Source organism: Hyaena hyaena, unplaced genomic scaffold, assembly GCF_003009895.1.
Source record: "Hyaena hyaena isolate Hyena2069 unplaced genomic scaffold, ASM300989v1 scaffold_3, whole genome shotgun sequence".
Taxonomy (NCBI): Eukaryota; Metazoa; Chordata; class Mammalia; order Carnivora; family Hyaenidae; genus Hyaena; species Hyaena hyaena.
This window is the reverse complement of record NW_024080635.1, coordinates 7,798,028-7,814,746: the sequence shown is the minus strand read 5'-3', so window position 1 is coordinate 7,814,746 and position 16,719 is coordinate 7,798,028. Positions and strand designations below refer to the sequence as shown.

General features: G+C 55.2%; 1 protein-coding gene across 1 annotated transcript in view; it reads right to left on the bottom strand.

The window, feature by feature from the left end:
- The window catches only part of RUNX3 (RUNX family transcription factor 3), a 59,546-nt gene extending 43,233 nt beyond the window's left edge, over positions 1 to 16,313 (bottom strand). Inside the window, exon 1 of the mRNA XM_039230253.1 lies at positions 16,190 to 16,313. Within this exon, the coding sequence (XP_039086184.1) occupies positions 16,190 to 16,247 (58 nt within the window). The 5' untranslated portion in view covers positions 16,248 to 16,313. The remainder of the gene's footprint in view (positions 1 to 16,189) is intronic.
- Positions 16,314 to 16,719: the final 406 nt, after the last annotated feature.

Below are 16,719 nucleotides of genomic sequence, written 5' to 3'. Positions count from 1 at the left end.
GAAGACACTGCTGGGAACACCCTGGTGGACGTGTCTTGTCTCTCCCAGACCCCTCCCTGAGGACCAGTTCTGAGCCAGCCAGTTGCACTGGGCTGAAAATACCCATTTATCCAGCCATTTGTCCACATTATGATTGAAGGCTCATGGTTTCCACCTTGGATACTCAGTTCCAACCAGAACAGCCTCACAGAGGACGATGGTCTGAGGGCGCTTGTGACCTCGGGCCTGTGCAGACATCATAGGTGTTCATAGTTTGCTACCTGAGCTCATGTGTACCAGCCCTCGTGCGCATTGTGTCCGGTGTGTCCTCTCGATCACTCTCGAGGGCAGGAGTGCTCCTGTATTACAGATCCCGGGCTGAGGGTCTGAGCACTAAGTGGCTTGGCTGGGGTCACAGAGCTGGGAAACAGGGCACCTCAGGTAAGCCAGACCCCACGTGAAGCTGACTGTCCCACCCTCCAGGGGCCACACCCATTTAGACCACCAATTCTGCTCTAGGGAGTTGTGGGCTTTGTAAGGTGGGGCGCAAATACCCTGTCCCACTACCCGCTTCGTGAGCGGGGTATAGCCCAGCATCACGGGGAAGCACGTACAGGGCTGTGGCCCAAAAGCTGGTGGCCAGGTCCTGCCCTGTGTCTTCACTCCACTGTGCCTCAACTTCTCCCTCTGTAAAATGGGTAAGCAGAGACTCATGAGAGCCCCCTGGGCTTTAGGCTACTGCAGTGATAGTGATACTCAGTGCTGAGTCAAAGGGAGAAAAACTCTGTCAGATGGGCCACTTTGCCACAGACAGCCCAGCCTGGTCTTGGGTGGGGACAAGGGGCGGGCGGTGTTGGAGTGGGCAGGTCTGAGTACGAGGCTGGGCTAGGGGGACCTGACAGCCCCAGACGGAGCCTCCCCGCACACCCCCCCGCCCCAGCCCTGGCAGATGGGAGGCTATTTTTTAACTGACCCCACAGGAAGAAGAGGCCAGAAATGAGTTCAGGGGGTTAACCCAGGTCCCTGGGGCCCCTTCCTATTTGCATCCTCTTTCCCCGCCACCCAGGGAGCTGTGTGGACTTCACTGGGAGCTCCCTGAAGCCTTCCAGAGCTCCCGGAAGATCAGACTGCTGGAGCTGGAGGGTCCCCACATGGCCCTGCTGAGATGCCGGGGGGGTGGGGGTTGGGGAGGCCGAAACTCAGAGCCTGTCTCCCTCACTGCCATCTCTGCTGTGTGCCTCCAGCGGACCAGGCCACCTCCTCCACTGCTACCTTTCTGGGGACCCTGGGCAGCCCCTCCCTCCCCTGGCCTCAGTTGCCCCCCCACCCCTGTCCTGTCAGATGATGGGTGCCCCATAGGCATCGCTGAGGCCTCTCCCAGCTAAGCACATGTCCCTGGGCTGGGGCCCGTCCCACCAGTCCTGGGTTCCCGTGAGGCCTCATCCCTCAAGCTCCAGCCTAGTGGACAGGGGCCAGTAGCAGGTACCTGGGGAGCACCCTCCCCCAGGAAGAGGAGGGGCTTCCTGGTCAGAGAAGCAGGACCAGCCTGGGTAGGGGGGTAAAGCAGCTTCCCCCTGCGGCCTCCCTCAGACCACATCACCAGGTGTCCCTTGGTCCCCACAGACGGGGGTTCCTGAAAAGTCCGGTTGTCTGTTGTAGTGGGTGTGGCCCCTGGTGTGCATTTGCACTCTTGGGGTGCGACGAGTGTGGGGGTCGCTGGCACGCAGGCATTGGGGGCCCAAGGCGGAGGCGGGGCTTTGCCGAGCTGTGGCAGATCCTACCCAGAACCCCTCACTGGGTGGGGCTGGTCTGACTTGAAGGCCGAGTGCGTGTGGGGGAGGGGTGTATGCAGGGCGGGGGACGCCCACAGGGCCCAATGCTCTCAGGGCCTCCGAGGCTGGGACCCCAGTGAGTGCTTGACAGAAGCCGACTCTGACTCACCTCCTTTTATTTACTGTCTACTTAAAACAATAAATGCTGTCAATACACAGCATTAGTTGAATCCCTTACACAACACATCCCTGGTCCCGTGACACATTTACACTTTTGGCCCTTGAACCAGGGAAGGGTTAGGGGCGCTGACACCCTCTCCCCCGCTCCCCACCCCGTGCAGTCAAAACTCTGCATATAAATTTTGACTCCCCCAAAACTTAGCTACTTTTGACTGGAAACCTTACCAATAACATAAACCATCAATTAATATATTTTTTGTGTGTCACATGTATCCTGTATAATCAAGTAAGGTAGGGAAAAGAAAATGTTATTACGAAAATCATAAGGAGAGAAAATACTTTTACAGTACAATATTGGGGGGGGAATCCATGTATCAGTGGATCCTCGAAGTTCAAACCCGCGTCGCTCAAGTATCAACTATACTATGATCATACTGAAAAAAAATTGGAAAATACAGAAAAACACTCAAAATATGTTGAAGCCTGAAATCCTAGAGCCAGAGTGACTACTCTGAGTGTCTTTGAGGAGGCAGAGGTCTGCGGGCTTCTTAATATAATCGTGTTAATTCTCACAGCTGAGCGTTTCACATGGGCTGCGGGTGCAGCTGAGCACTTTAAATATCATCTTAGTAAATTCTCTGTGCTGTCATTCTCCCCATTGTGCGGATGAAGAAACTGAGCAGAAGGGAAGGTACCTAGCCTTAGGGGAGTGAGGGCAGAGCAAACATTCCGGGCCCGGCTAATAAAAAAAAAATTTTTTTTAATGTCTATTTTTGTGTGTGCGTGTGTGTGTGTGTGAGAGAGAGAGAGAGAGAGAGAGAGACTGAGGCAGAGCATGAGCAGGGGAGGGGCAGAGAAAGAGAGAGACACAGAATCTGAAGCAGGTTCCAGGCTCTGAGCTGTCAGCACAGAGCCCGATGCGAGGCTCGAACTCACAAACTCTCGAACTCATGCGAGATCATGACCTGCCTGGCTAATGTGAAAGTGCAAATCCTCTGAGGGTCCAGGGCTCGGCTCTCTGAGCAGACTGTGTTTCCCTATTCATCCCTCCACTTGTATTTACTGAGCACATCCTGTGAACTAGACCTAACTCAGCTGTGAATAGGACAGATAGAGCCCTAATCTGAGCCCCCATATGGTCACAGACTGAGCCCCAGTCTCAACTGCAGCTTGATTACAAGTTCAGGTTGTCACTGACTGAGCTGTAGTCCTGCCTCCCCGAGTCAGCAGGGGCGTCTGTGAGCTTTTTATGAGCCACGATGCATTTACAAGCCCAGGTCAGGTGCCTGTCTGAGCAACCCATTGCCCACGTGGACAGGAAGGCCATCAGGAGTCCACCCCCCACTTCCGGCCCACTGTTCTGGGCCACGCCTCCCTGGGGCAGCATGCTGGGTGTTGGCCTGGGGCCTGGCCTGGCGAGGGAGGGCATAGAAGCCCAGATCCCCTCTTGCACTTGACTGACGGGCGAGCCTCTGCCCAGGGAATGGGGCCACCCTGGCAGTCTGAGCCGGCGTGTACCCCCACGCAGCCCTGGGCAGCGTTGCAGAACTCAGGTCAGCCACTGGAAGGGCTTGCATGTCCCCACGCCCGTGAACTGGGTCTCCTCTTCCTGACAAAGCCCAGGACACCCCAGGAGGCAAATAATTCTTCCTCTCATGTGGTAAAAAGCAACACGGTAGGTCTGGTCTAGGCTCCCTTACCACGTGCACTATATCTTTGGGGACCCCCCGCAGGTCTCTCCAATCCTCAGGCAGGGCCAGCTACCAAATTTGTGGCAAAACGAAGATATAGAGCCCCTGTTTAAAAAGCAGGAAAAAAAGCTTTTAGCTTTCTTAAGTGGTCTCTCTTGACTTGTTGTGGTGTTGGTATTTGCTATTTAACGCTACACTCCCGTGGGCATGGGGGCCCTGAGGGGACCCTCATGTGCAGACCCTCACAGACATCCGGGCCCCCACCCCAAACCTTGGTGTATGGGTCATGTGCACCTGGCCTCCCGATGCCCACACTCATGCCCGGCCCTGGCTGTGGGAGGGTGAGCAGGGCTGAACCCAGGCCCCAAGTCCCCGCATCCTCCTCTGTCTCTTCTGACTTCACCTACAAAGCACGAATCCAAAGATAAAATTATTAAGAATTTCAAAATGGCCGCAGCAGAACATTAACCCAAGTGTGGGGTCCCCTTCTGAGCTTGGAGCCTTGTGCCACCCCGTGGTGACAGCCTGAGAAGCTGGCCCTGCCTGAGGGAGGGACCCAGCTCAGATGTGAGGGTCAACCACCCAGCTCCCACCCCACAACAGAGCCCCTGGCATGCCGAGGTGCAGGGAGCCGTGGGGCGTGTAGTAGAGCGAATATATTCAGGAACTGCCTCTCATGCACTGGGCTGTGCCCGCGGGAGGGGCGGGCAGAGCTTGGGTTTGAACCCCAGCTCTACCACTTATAAACTATGTGAATGTAGGCCTGTGACTTCATTTCTCTAGGCCTCAGTTTCCTCCTTTGCAAAGCACAGATGAAAATATTGACCTAGCAGGATTGCGAACATTAGCCGTGATGCAGATAAAGTGTGGAGCCCAGTACTGGCACAGTCAATTTCAGAGGTGACTCAGGGCAGACGAATGTATCACCAGGCGAGCACGAGGGTCCCTAAACAGGGGCAGAGGCGTGTCTGTGTCCCCAGCACCCCACATGGTGCACCTGAGGGGGCAATTCCAGGGGACCTCTGCAAGATGCCCAGGCCAGGGGGCTTGGGCGCGATGCTGGGTCAAACAGAATCTGCACTCGATGGGAGAGACCCCTTAGGAGAGCTTCCGGGCCCAGGGAGAGGAACCCAGAGGGAGGGGCCCTCACCCAAGTGCTCACGGTGCTATTAGGAGAAGATAGAGGAGAAAGAAGCCCTTTGCCTATACCATGTGTGGACCTGGGCCAGCCTTCGGATTTGGGCCTAGCTTTCTGGAATGTTTGCAAGCTCCTCTTTGCCCTCTCTGGGCCTCAGTTTTCCCATCTGTGCACTGGTGGGGGAGAGGGCCACCATACATCAAGTGCCTTGTGAAGGGACCATACACTGTGCCTTACAAACCTCCCCTCTGTTGTCCTCAGATGTCAGCCGGTCCATCTCTCAGATGAGAGAACTGAGGCCTGGGGAAGGCGATACTTGCCTGGCAAGGAAGTGGCAGAATTCGTTCTCATTGGTCCAGCCTGGGGGCAGTGCTAGTAGCTCTTCCCAGGAAGGGAACCAGTGGAAGTGAAGGAATGTTCCTCAATCCGAGAAAACCTCGATTACCTCTAGCTACTGTGCCGTGGTACGATGCACACGTTCTCCAGATGCAGGCTGTTTGGGGTAGAACCCCAGCTGCGTGGCCTTGGGCAGGTGGTTTAACCTCTCTGGTCTTCAGTTTCCTCATCTATACAACTGACTTAATAATAGCATTTCTCTTACAGGGTTGTGGGGATTCAAAGAGCAAAGACACGTAAAGCTCTTAGTGCCTGGCATTAGTGACAGCTATATGTGTTTGCTGCTAATATTATAACTATTTAAGAGTTGAATTGTTATAATTATATTTCTTAGACAATTATGCGTTCATTAATTCCAATTTTGTACTTTTCCTTTTTGTATTGAGGACCCAGCTAATTTCTCTTTCAAGTCTGAAACAATTGCCTCTATCCTTGAAAATATAATTCCCTGCCCCCCACCCCCACCTCCAGCGCCTATAGCCGTGGTAGATTTAAAGGCTCTTGCTAGAGCAGCTTTCCCCAAAGTGGGCTCTTCGGCACACCAGCCCCAGGAGAAGCCTAGGGTCATTAGCATATTAAAGGCTCTGAAAAGTCCTTCAGCAAAATACTCTGTTGAACACTGTGTGATACAGTCTCCCCCTGTCTGGTTTGGTCACAGAGCCCCTTTATTTCTGCTCAACACCTGACAACATCTGCTAAACACACGGTGGGAGATGCCCCCCTCATTTCCTGGTTTCTAGGAAATGGCAGACCGAGCGGAGCGAGAACGGTGAGTAATGCCCCTCACAGAGATGCGTGGTTACCCCCGCCCCCCGGCCCCCCTGCACAAATCGTCTGCACTGAAGCTCTTCCCTCGCTTCGCTGGTCCCCTGTGCGCTCACCTTCACTGTCTGAGTCAGTCCCCACAGCAGCCTGGGGAGGTCAGTAGCGTCAATAGCCCCATCTTACAGATGAGGAAATTGAGGTTCAAGGAGGTTAAGTGGCCACACAGCCCGTAAGTGGCGGATCCGGGAGACGGACCCACAGGTTCTGATTCCAAACCCCACATTCTCTTTGTGAGCATTGATAGGAAAAACAGAAATAGATCTCCTCTTGCCAGGATCAATCTTCCCCAGTGATATGCTTTTAAAAATCTAAAGTGTTTTATCCCCCTCTACATTGAACGTATTACAAACTTAAAATCTTTAGTGGTTTTTTTGTTTTCTGATTACAAGAGCAATCCATTCTTGTGTGTGAGACTTTTCAAACATTATGAGTTGGGAAAAGAGAAAGTCCATATATTCCCATGCAGCAAGGGGCTACAGCATTGACTGCCACAGACATAGAGCATTTCCATCATCACAGGAAGTTGTGTGGGACGGAGCCACTCCGGACTCTTCCTAGAATCCTGACGTATGTGGATAATGATTATTAACATTCTTGATGAGGTTTCTGGATGCGTTGTAAGTCTCTGTATAGCCTCCCCCATAAAGGGAAGAGAAACTCCAGAGGCAAAAACCAAAAACGGGAGAAAATAGTCTGGAAGGAAATAGACCGAATGGCAGTGGTTTTCTCTGGGTGTTGAGATTATGGTTTCTTTTTAAATTTCTGAGATCCTTTAGGAATAAAATGCAGGTGGGGATGCTGAGGGCTTCGTATTTTCCCTAACATTCTTGGTGCTCCTAAAATCTTTAAAGTTTGATCGTACTCTAGGCTTAATGTATCATTATTATTTTTTAAATTATGGACTCATGGGGGCGCCTGAGTGGCTCAGTCGGTTAAGCGTCTGATTTCAGCTCGGATCATGATCTTGCAGTTCGTGGGTTCGAGTCCCGCGTCGGGCTCTGTGCTGACAGCTCAGAGCCTGGAGCCTGCTTCGGATTCTGTGTCTCCCCCTCTCTCTCTGCCCCTCCCCGCTCGTGCTCTGTCTCTCTCTCTCTCTCTCTCTCTCTCAAAAATAAACGTTAAAAGACTAATAATAAAAATAAATTATGGACTCATGAAGAACGGAAGCCTGCACAAGTCAAGGGAATAAAACACAAAAGAAAGAAGCAGACAGAGGCTTATTCTCAGGCCCCGGGCCCCTCCAGCCTAGGGCTGCTCTAGGCAGGGCTGACTTCACCGGCATGCCGTCCGTGCAGCTCCTCCGGGTGCCTTGCTTGGAAGAACCCGACGCTTGGTGTAATGTCCTGTGGTTGCCATCCTGAAATTCCCAGTGACTTTTGTACAAGGCGCCCTGCATTTTCCTTTTGTGCTGTGCCCTGCAAATTGGGTCGCTGCCTTGGGCGCTGGGACGCTCCCTGGGATGGGCTGCGTTTTGGCTGCACTGCACCATTGCCCGTGTCATCATCAGACCATGGACGTGCCCATCCATGGAGCACTCTACATGCCTGAGACCAAGTATGCTTCGGTGCTCAGATGTGCATCTAGGGAGTGATAAAAATAGGGCTTGCAAGCGGGTGCAGGAGGGCCCCTGTGGTTGCTGTTCACACACGTACATGTGCTCAAGGTGCACGTCTACCCTGGCCTATTTCAGAGGCGGCCCGGTGCATCATGGGATGCCCTGTCCCACATCACTGCCCAACTTGGATCCTGCCTGGGCTCTCTGCCTTGAAGGCCGTGCCCAACCTCTAGGCCCACCTCCCCTCTAGCCTCTTCTCCCTCGGCCTCAGCTCAAGACGCATGAGCTCTCCCATCTTTCCAGACCTACCCATCTCAGACTCTACCCTTTCTGCGAAGCCTTCTGGAAGTATTAGAGAAGGTGCATTGGTTGCATAGAGGAGGACATGAATCACTTTGCCTGGAGGTATCAGGAGGCCATGGAGGTGGTGAGGCCAGGCCTTAAAGAAGAAGAGATGTCTGCCAGGTAGAAGGAAGAGATTTGTTGGGCTGGCTTTAATGTCAGACAGATTATGACATGCATTTGGGCTTCACCAGCTACTAGCTGCGTGACCTTGGGTGAGTCCCTTTCCTTTGCTGAACCTCAGTTTCCCCATCTGTAAAATGGGGATAATAACAATACTCCCCTGCTACATGGATTATGGTAGAGATGAAGTGAAATGAGATAGTCTAAGGAACCACGCACAGTGCCTGACACACAACAGGTCATCAACCAACGTGGTTCCCATATCCTTCCCTCATTGCCTTCCTTCTCCTAAAAATTACTTTCAGCAGGTCACACCATCACCGAGTCTGTTTATTCATTTCTGCAACGGAGGTGGAGAGAGCTGTGATGAAGATCTAAGAGGGTCAGGGGAGCAATTGTGGAAGTCCTGGGCAGCTGAGGTTCTATAGAGATAGGAAGGGCACAAGCCGAGGGGGCATTTTCTAGAGGTGAACTCTTTCCACTCGTCACTAGCACATCAGCTCCAGGAAGACAGATATCTTTGCCTTTTGTTTGCTCCTGTATCCCCTTTTCCCAGAATGGTGTGTGGCATGCATGCAGTTGATGTTTAATAAATGTTCATTGGAAGATGAGCAGCACCAACTGGTCCACATTACTTCCCAAGTCCTGGAAAGTGTCCAGGAAAACTGTCTCCCGGTTAGGGCCACAACACAAGCCACAAGCATTTCCTAAGCACCTGCCGTATGCACGGCTCTGCCCAGCCCAGGGGTAGACCCTTCCTCCACAGCCTGACAGGGATGGGTCCGGGGGACAGAGGACAGACATGGTGAGTTGGCAAGAGGAAGAGAGAGGAGGGGTGGCCCGCGGGACCCGGGCTGGGCAGGAGCAGGCTGACCCTGTGCTGTAGCCTTGGCTTGCAGGAAGCCCCGGTCAGTGTTTAAAGGTTTGGAAAACACTCAGTCGCACAGAGAGTTAGTAACAAAGGCCCCCCCGCCATGAGAGCACCGTGTAGCATTAACTATGACATTGTAGTGTTTTCCTTCCAGTCTTTCTTCTAAAGTTGTCTTATGCCCAGAGGTGGCTTCCCTTCCCTATTTGGGAAGGTATATAAAGGGGAAACTGGGCTCTTTTTTGGGCCCCCCGCCACCCCAACAAGGGGCTCCTCACTCCAGCCATCCTGGCTCGGACACTTCTTCCTGAGATAGAAGAGCGACCAGAGCCATGTGAGGGGCTTCAGCGGATCTAACCTCCTGCCCCTCCGCAGGCAGGACTCAGGTCCACTGACAGACCACTGCAGGGAAGCCTCAGGGGGGGCGCTTCCCAGGGCTGTGGGGTGTAGGTGCTCAGCCATGGAGCACCCAGGCGAGGGCACAGTGCCGATGGACCTTTCCTCTCCTCCCCGCCCCCTCTCATTTTGCCCTCTTTCCTTTCCATTCCTGAGTTTCCCCTTCCCTTAATACCTCCTGCTGTCTCTGCATCCAGCCCCCTTTTCCTCTGAACAGAGATGAGCAGAACAGGTGGGCTCACCGATGCCAAAGTGTCATGACTACGGGGTCCCAGATGGGCACCCCAGAGGGGCTGAGTGCTCACGATGGGATTTCAGTCACCATGTCATGCAGTGAAGGACGTTTTAAGTGGGTGGGTGGGGGGGCAACTTTGGTCACCCCTGCAGATCGTAAGTTATGGGCATCCACCCCTTCCGCCCACATGTAAGTCTGAACCTTTTGCCAAAAACACTTTTCCCAGACGTGAAAGAAAACCCCAAAGAGGAACCTAAGCCATCACGCTGTGGTGCTGATCAGCCGGGACCGCCCAGGCTCCCACCAACAAGCGTTTCAAAGAATGAGCCAGACGGCAAAGGGGGAAGTGGGGGGGGGGCACTGGAAACCTCCCAGACTGGTCAGTCTTGGTTCATTCAATCGCTGGTCCATCCATTCTCCCTTCCCTCTACCCATTTAGCAAGAAACGCTGGGTGGTCCTTCTCGACAAGTCGGGGAGATGAAAGTGGGGCGGGACACTCCCGAGGTTTTGGGGGGACGGGGAAGGCCCAGGAAGGTACCCCAGGGGGTGGCCAGAGGAGAGAGAGGCAGCTCAGAATCAGACAGGAACTTCCCTGGGAGGAGGGGGAACACTGAATAGCAATAATTTCCAGCATTTGTGGAGGGCTTGACTATGTACCGGACCCTGCGTTAAGCATATACTGTATATCCTCATTGAACCCATCCAACAAGCTTTGAACTGGCTACTTTGTTCTCCCCATTTTACAGATGAGGAAACTGAGCTCAGAGAGGTGCAACACTTAGTCTAAGGCAAGGCCAGAGACGCTACAGCCTGGGCTTGTAACCACATGTTACATGGCTTTGTCCGCATAGAAGGCCTTTTGTCTAACACCCTCCCAGAGCATCATGGACAAGGGGCCTCACGGCCCCTCTACAGTCTCTTCCCTGCATACCCCTCTCTAGCACTGAGAAAACCAGACGCAGGAACATCTGCTGTGACAGGTGATGGAACTGGAGGCCCAGCCAAATGGCCCGAGCCCAGCAGGAGGCAGACTGCGGAGCGAGCCCTTGCTGTGTGCCGGCCATGCACAGGGCTGCGGGGCAGGTCCTGTTCGCTCCTGGACAGCACCCTTGGAGGGCAGTGCTCCCAGACCCATCTCACAGAGGAGGAAACTGAGACTCGAAGAGGTGAATTAACATGGTAAGCTACAAAACAGCTGAAGACCGGTCAGCCTGGCTCCTAAACTACGTGCTGGGAGGAAGGTGTGTCGCTGAGTAGGCAAGAAAACTTGGTTTCTTGTTGCTGAATTGGACGTTACTCAGCCCAGACCCCTCTTTGGACCTCAGTTTCCCCATCTATGTAATGAGGAGGCGGCACTTTCTGTTTGCCAGCTCCATTACTATCCTGCATAGGCTCACTGTTTTGGGTTCTTGCGACTTCTCGAAGTATGACAAGGTCTTACTCCCCCGCCGGTCCCACAATTCCCAGAGCCTCCCCCTTGCTCGGGGTAAGTTGGGGGATACCTTTGGGAGGTGCTATTTCAAGGCCAATGACAGAGGGCCTGGGCTCCATGGTGGGGCGTGTAGGGAGGGTGCTAAAGCTCTTCTTTCCTCCTCCCTCCTTTCTTCCCCTTACTTCCACCAAGTAGGGAGGATCCTCCGCACCAGGCTGGGCCCTGGGGCTGGCCCTGGGATTGAAAGCCAGAGGAGGCCAGGGCTCTTTGGTGGTAGTAGATGCTCCCGGGGAAGACTCCCAGAAGAGGGGGTGTCTGAGCTCAGTTTTGAAGATTGGGTGAGACTCCCCAGCTCCCGGAGAGGAGGCACAGGCACACTCTGGGTGGTTGATTTGAGAAAGGCTCTGCAGATGAGGCATCTCAGGGGACAGGAGTAAAGACTGGTGTGTCTGCTGCCTGTCCCCCGCCCCGCCAAACGCTGGGCCCAGGACTCAGTTTCCCCACCTCTCGAGCAGTCTGGACTGGCTCAGAGGCAAGGCTGGGATCAGTGGATGCTGCTCTCCCCTGCCTCTCAGAACCTTCCGGAAGGTCAGGTTTTCAGGCCCTGTTGCTCAGGGGCATCCTTCTCCCAGCTCCCCTCCCCTCCGAAAACTCCCCTCCTCGCTCAGGTAGCCAAGCAGGCCTCAGCTTTGATGCGGCCACCTCAAGGCCGAGGCGTCAATGGGCCCTCTATGTGACCGGTGGGGCCGCTGGGGGCCGCCGGGGGCCGCCAGCTGCCGTAGTGGGCGTGGGTAAGGCCTGGACACACAGCCCCACTGTGTGGGGCTGGCTCATGCCCATCCAGACCCTGCGGCTGGTGGGGGGCTCCCAGGAATGTGTCCCTGGGGGGGCACTTTGGACAGGCAGGGTGGTCTGGGGAGACGGGTGTGTGCAGGGCAGCCCCAGAGCCACCGTCAAAGGGGACCGGCAGACGTGGCGCCAGCTAAGCACCATAGTGGGCGCAGGATGGCTGGCGGTCGGTCTGGTCAGTCTGTGCACCAACCAGGGCTGGGGAGGAAGGGGGAGGCTGCCATGGGCACACCGCTCAGGGTGACCAACTGGCTTGTGGCGCCTGGGATTTGGGACATTCAGTGCAAAAACTAGGAGAGTCCCCTGTTGTTGGCCACTGCCCAGAGCTTAGGAAAGGACGGCGACTGACCTCTCTGGTCTGGGTAGCTTCCTCCCTGTCCAGTGACCTCTGAGTCAGACCATCTGGCCTAGATCTGCCCAGCGCCATCTTGTCTCCCCTCTGCCTCCACACAGGCCTGCCTCAGGCCTGGGAGGCCATTTTCCACATCTCGCAGGTGTCTTCAGGGGAAGAGCTGCCAGCCAGCTACCCCCTCCAACGCTGCTGCAAGAATCTTGCCTAGAGTGAAGACCTGACTGACCTGCTGTCCATCCACTTCAATACTTCCGCCTGCTCCAGCCATCCCCGGGTGGGGGGGGGGGGCAGGCAGGGGCACCCAGAGTCGGCATCACACCTTTGCCCCCGGCTGTCACCACACCTTTGCCCCAGGCTGTTCTCTCTCTGGGGGACGTCTTTCCCCCGTGTCACCTCTTCACCCCACAAGACCCAGCAAGACCCACCTGAATGTCACTTCTCCAGGGGAACTGTTCTCTCCTCCCCCAGGTGGGTTAGTACCGCTCTTTAAACGTCTAGACTTCCGTTCTTTCCCCCTTATAACATTGATCACACCCCAGTGCAATTCTCAGTTTACTCATCTCTTTCTACACTTGACCTTGAGCTCTTCAGGGGCAGAGGGACTGACGTAGTCACCTTTGTATCTGAGATCCCAGCACCAGGCCAAGCTCATGGAAATGACAAGAATGAAGTTGCTTATGGGGCATGTTGTCTGTGCCAGGCGCCCTGTTCATTTAATACCCTCCAGAGCCCTGTGAGGTTGGTGTAATCATCATCCCCATTTAACTGACGGAGACACAGGTGCAGAGAGGCGGAGTGATGTGTCCCAGGCTACGGAGTTCGCAATGGGCAGAGTCAGGGTTCACAGCCCGACCTTGAGTGTCTACACTCTACTCCCTGACAAGCTTTTGTAGAATTACTGGGTTAATGAGAACCTCTGCCTCCCAGGGTCTCCTCCATCCTGCATATGGCAGTTCAGGCACATTTCCTCCAGGTTCCTCCCCAGAAGGCCCCCCTCCCTCAATGTCCTGGGGGGAGCGCTTTTGCCTGCATGGGTGCAGTTTAGGGGCATGCTGCCAGGGGGACGCCCCAGAGAAGGCCCTCGTGGGCAGTTAAGCACAAGGGTCCTGGCCTTCATTGGAGCTGTGGGTGGGCCCTTGGGCATCCTCAAAACCATCGCTTGGGTTTGTCAGTTGGAGAAACCGAGGCCCGAAGAGAGGGAGGGACTTGCCCACAGATGTGCGGTACGTCTGAGTCAGAGTCGCTAGGTCTCAGTGTCTCCGTCTGCCAAAGAGAGGAATAAATACCCTTTGTCCAGGGTGAGTCCCAGCAGAAGAGGAGGTAGAAGGATGGAGAATCACCGAGGGTGCAGGGCTCCCCAGGAGGCCTCTCACGCCTTCCATCTTGGTGCCCGGGATCCTTCCATCTGCCTTTTGGGCTGAGCATTGGCCTCCTCTTTCTTCCTCACCCTCTACTTCAGGGTGGGACTCAAATGGCTATCCACCCTCTTCCTAAATCTCTTCCTAAGCCTCTTGAGTTTTGGGATTGGGAATCCTGAGAGCCTCCGAGGGGCTGGGGCCTTGGGCCTGGAGTTCCTGCTTTGGCATGGAATTCAGGGCTCTGTGGCCTGGGATGGGTGACACATGACATCCTTCCTTTCACAGATCTCTAACTAAAATCCAGCATCTTCTTCCCATGGTGATTTTGTCACCAGTGGAAATCCTAGATGTGTTTCTGTCTCTTTAGGGCCTTCCTGGATTATCTGGAAACTGTTTCTGCTCATCACCCCTGTGCTGTGGCCGCTACTGGACCTCCTGAGGTCTCTTCACTAAGTGTGTCGCGACAGAGGCACGTGGTCGCCATCCCACCCCCTTTGCTTTTCTATCGTTTGATAACCGTTATTTCCACAAATCTGGTTTCCTGCGTAGCCCTTTGCATTTGGTTTTCTGCCCTTAAAGAAATGTGATTCTGTGGAGGAGTCTGTAGGCTTCCTGGGACTCCAGAAAGATCTGTGACTCAGAACAGGTTAAGGACTCCACGTGGCCCAGTAAGGAGCCCAGTACTTTGTGGCGGACTGGGGAGACGGATCCCCCAAAGCAAGCATGCCCTAAGCAGAACGTGGGGAATGGAGCCGGGCAGGAGAGAAGGGGTCAGAGAGTGCGGGCACACACCTCAGGTCCCAGACCTTGAGCCCTCCCCGCGGACCCTGTCTTACAAAGCACATTTGTGTCCCTGTCCACCAGGAGTCGGCCTGCTGTACCCAGCAGTCTCCTGTCTCTGGGCGCATGTTGGGCCCCAAGCCACCAGCTCTCCTCTCCCCCCTACTCTGTCTCTCTGTCTACTGTCTGCTGTCTGTCCTCTCTCAGGCATCAGGAGCCCATCTTAGGTAGCAGCTCCTTCGTCTTGTCTCCCAAGATTCCTTTGTTTTTAACTCTGCATTCCTCCATCTTGCTCATGGAGGGAGAAATACAGATTACAAAGACCCGGCGAATGGTTTTTATAAACTCTTATTTTCTTGCCACAGACTGCCTTTAATTAGCTCTGAGGACTACAAAGGGGATAGCGTTAGAATAGGAGCAGCTTGAAGGAAGGAGCCACGGCTGTCAGCTCCCAGACCTGAGGCTGCTGCTTGTCACCAGCCACAACCAGCTTTGGCGGCGAGTGCATCCGCCTCAGAGGTGGCGCCCCCACCCCCACCCCCCAGTCCCCATCTGCGGCCATACAGCCTGCCTCAGCTTCTCTCCAGGGAGGAGGAAGGGGTCCCACTTCAGACAAGCCCTTGCAGAAACCTTCAAACAATAAGCACCCAAATGTACCTCGGTCCCTGCCCAGAGCTGGCCGCCCAGGGACTGGCTCTGAGTCACTCTGTTAGCCAGCAGTGGGACAGGCCGATGGCCAGAAGGGCAGACAGTCAGGCCCGCTTCTGGATCTCAGTTGACCACCTCCGCTGAGAAAAGGCAACCCCAGCTCCCTAAACCTTGGAGTTCCAGATCCCACGCAGCCCCGCCCTTCTGGAGGAGCCCCCAGAGGCACGGCCCTCCTCAACTGCCCATCCCCCGCCTCAGACAGTGGGAATGTCACAGCCAGAGGGGCCTCTGCTTGGGGCTCAGAGAAGTGACGGTACTTGCCTAAGGCCACTGGACCAGGTAGCCACTGACCTGGGACTCAGGCTCAGGGCCACTTGACCCCCAGTCTCAGGTGCCACAGCCCCATCTGGGCTCCTCTTGGTGGACGCGGGGGAGCAGAGGAAGGCAGCAGGCCACGGCACCTCAGCACTACGAGCCAGACAGAGGCAGGAAAAGTCTCCCCTTGAACTCCAGCCCCGATCAGAGGTCCCGAGTGGGGGGCCCTGGGACCCCTGGCACACACAGCCCACACCTCTGGGTCACTCACTCTAGGCCACGGATAGAGGCAAAAGCCACCCAGAAACCCTGTCTTCTCCTCAGTGACCCGAAGCCTCCCCAGTCCTGCTCCCTCCGCCGCCCAACGTGTCTCCAGTTTCCGTGCGCCCCAGAGCGACGCCAGTTCTCCACAAAAGCCTGTGGCCTTCTCTCTGCTCCCCTCAGTCCAGGATGACTTGGAAAGCATGGGGAGAGGTCCTCAGAGAGACGTCTAGATCCATGGCTCTTGAGAGAAGCTGGTCAGGCTCTGACCCGGGAGTGTGCCCCGGAGCCCGCGTCTGCCTGAGCCCGGCGGGGAGGGTCCAAGCTCTCCAGGTGGGCCCGGGAGCCCCGTCACCGAGGCAGGAAGCCTCGGGTCACAGGGACACCTTCCGTGTCCTCTCCGCCCTGGGACCCTGCAAGATCGGCCTTTGAGGTCTTGTGGTATCCATTTCCCCTATCCCTTACTGTCCCCACCAACTGAGGACCAAAGTCCCACAAAAGTCCACTCTGGGAGACCACGGAGGCCACCAACCCCTCTTCCCACCTCAGGCTTTCAGGAGTCGGCAGATTTAGGTAGGCGGGCCGTGCCCTTGAAGGCAGCCAGGGTGGCCGGCGGAGGGACGCGGTCCGGGGCCCGGCCACAGCTCCCCACCCGCAGGGCTCAGCCCAGGGCCCTGGGCAATCGTTACTCACCGCGGATGAAGGTTGGCGAGTAGGTCGGGAAGGAATCGAAGATGCTGTTCGATGCCATGCCCTTCTCTGAGGAAGGCTCTGAGAAACCAGACCTTCAGGGGGTCGGCTTGGGATGGACCTGGTTGGCTGTCGTTTTATTTTTTTTTTCCTAGCTACTTCTGAAAATAAAAGGGTGGGGGTGGTGGTGTCGCTTTTTTGTTTTTTGTTTTGTTTTGTGTTGTGTTGTGTTGTCTTCCCCCCCCACCCCCCTATTGCTCTGAAAAAGAAAAAAGGAAAGAACGCGAGAGTGTGTGTGTGAGCGAGAGAGACAGAGAGAGAGAGAGAAAAAAAAATCCCCAAGGAAAGTAAGTTTCTGTTTGTGCCCAAGAACTTGGATTCCCAGTCCCACAGGAATGTCTAGCCACAAATTTTCAACAGAAGCGAATGCAGAGTGTATCATTAGATGGCGGGAAGGGGCCTGCGGCAGCCAGGGCGGACTAGCTTGGAGAGCAGTGCGAGCAGCGCCAGGGCCAGCGCCACGGGGAATGAAT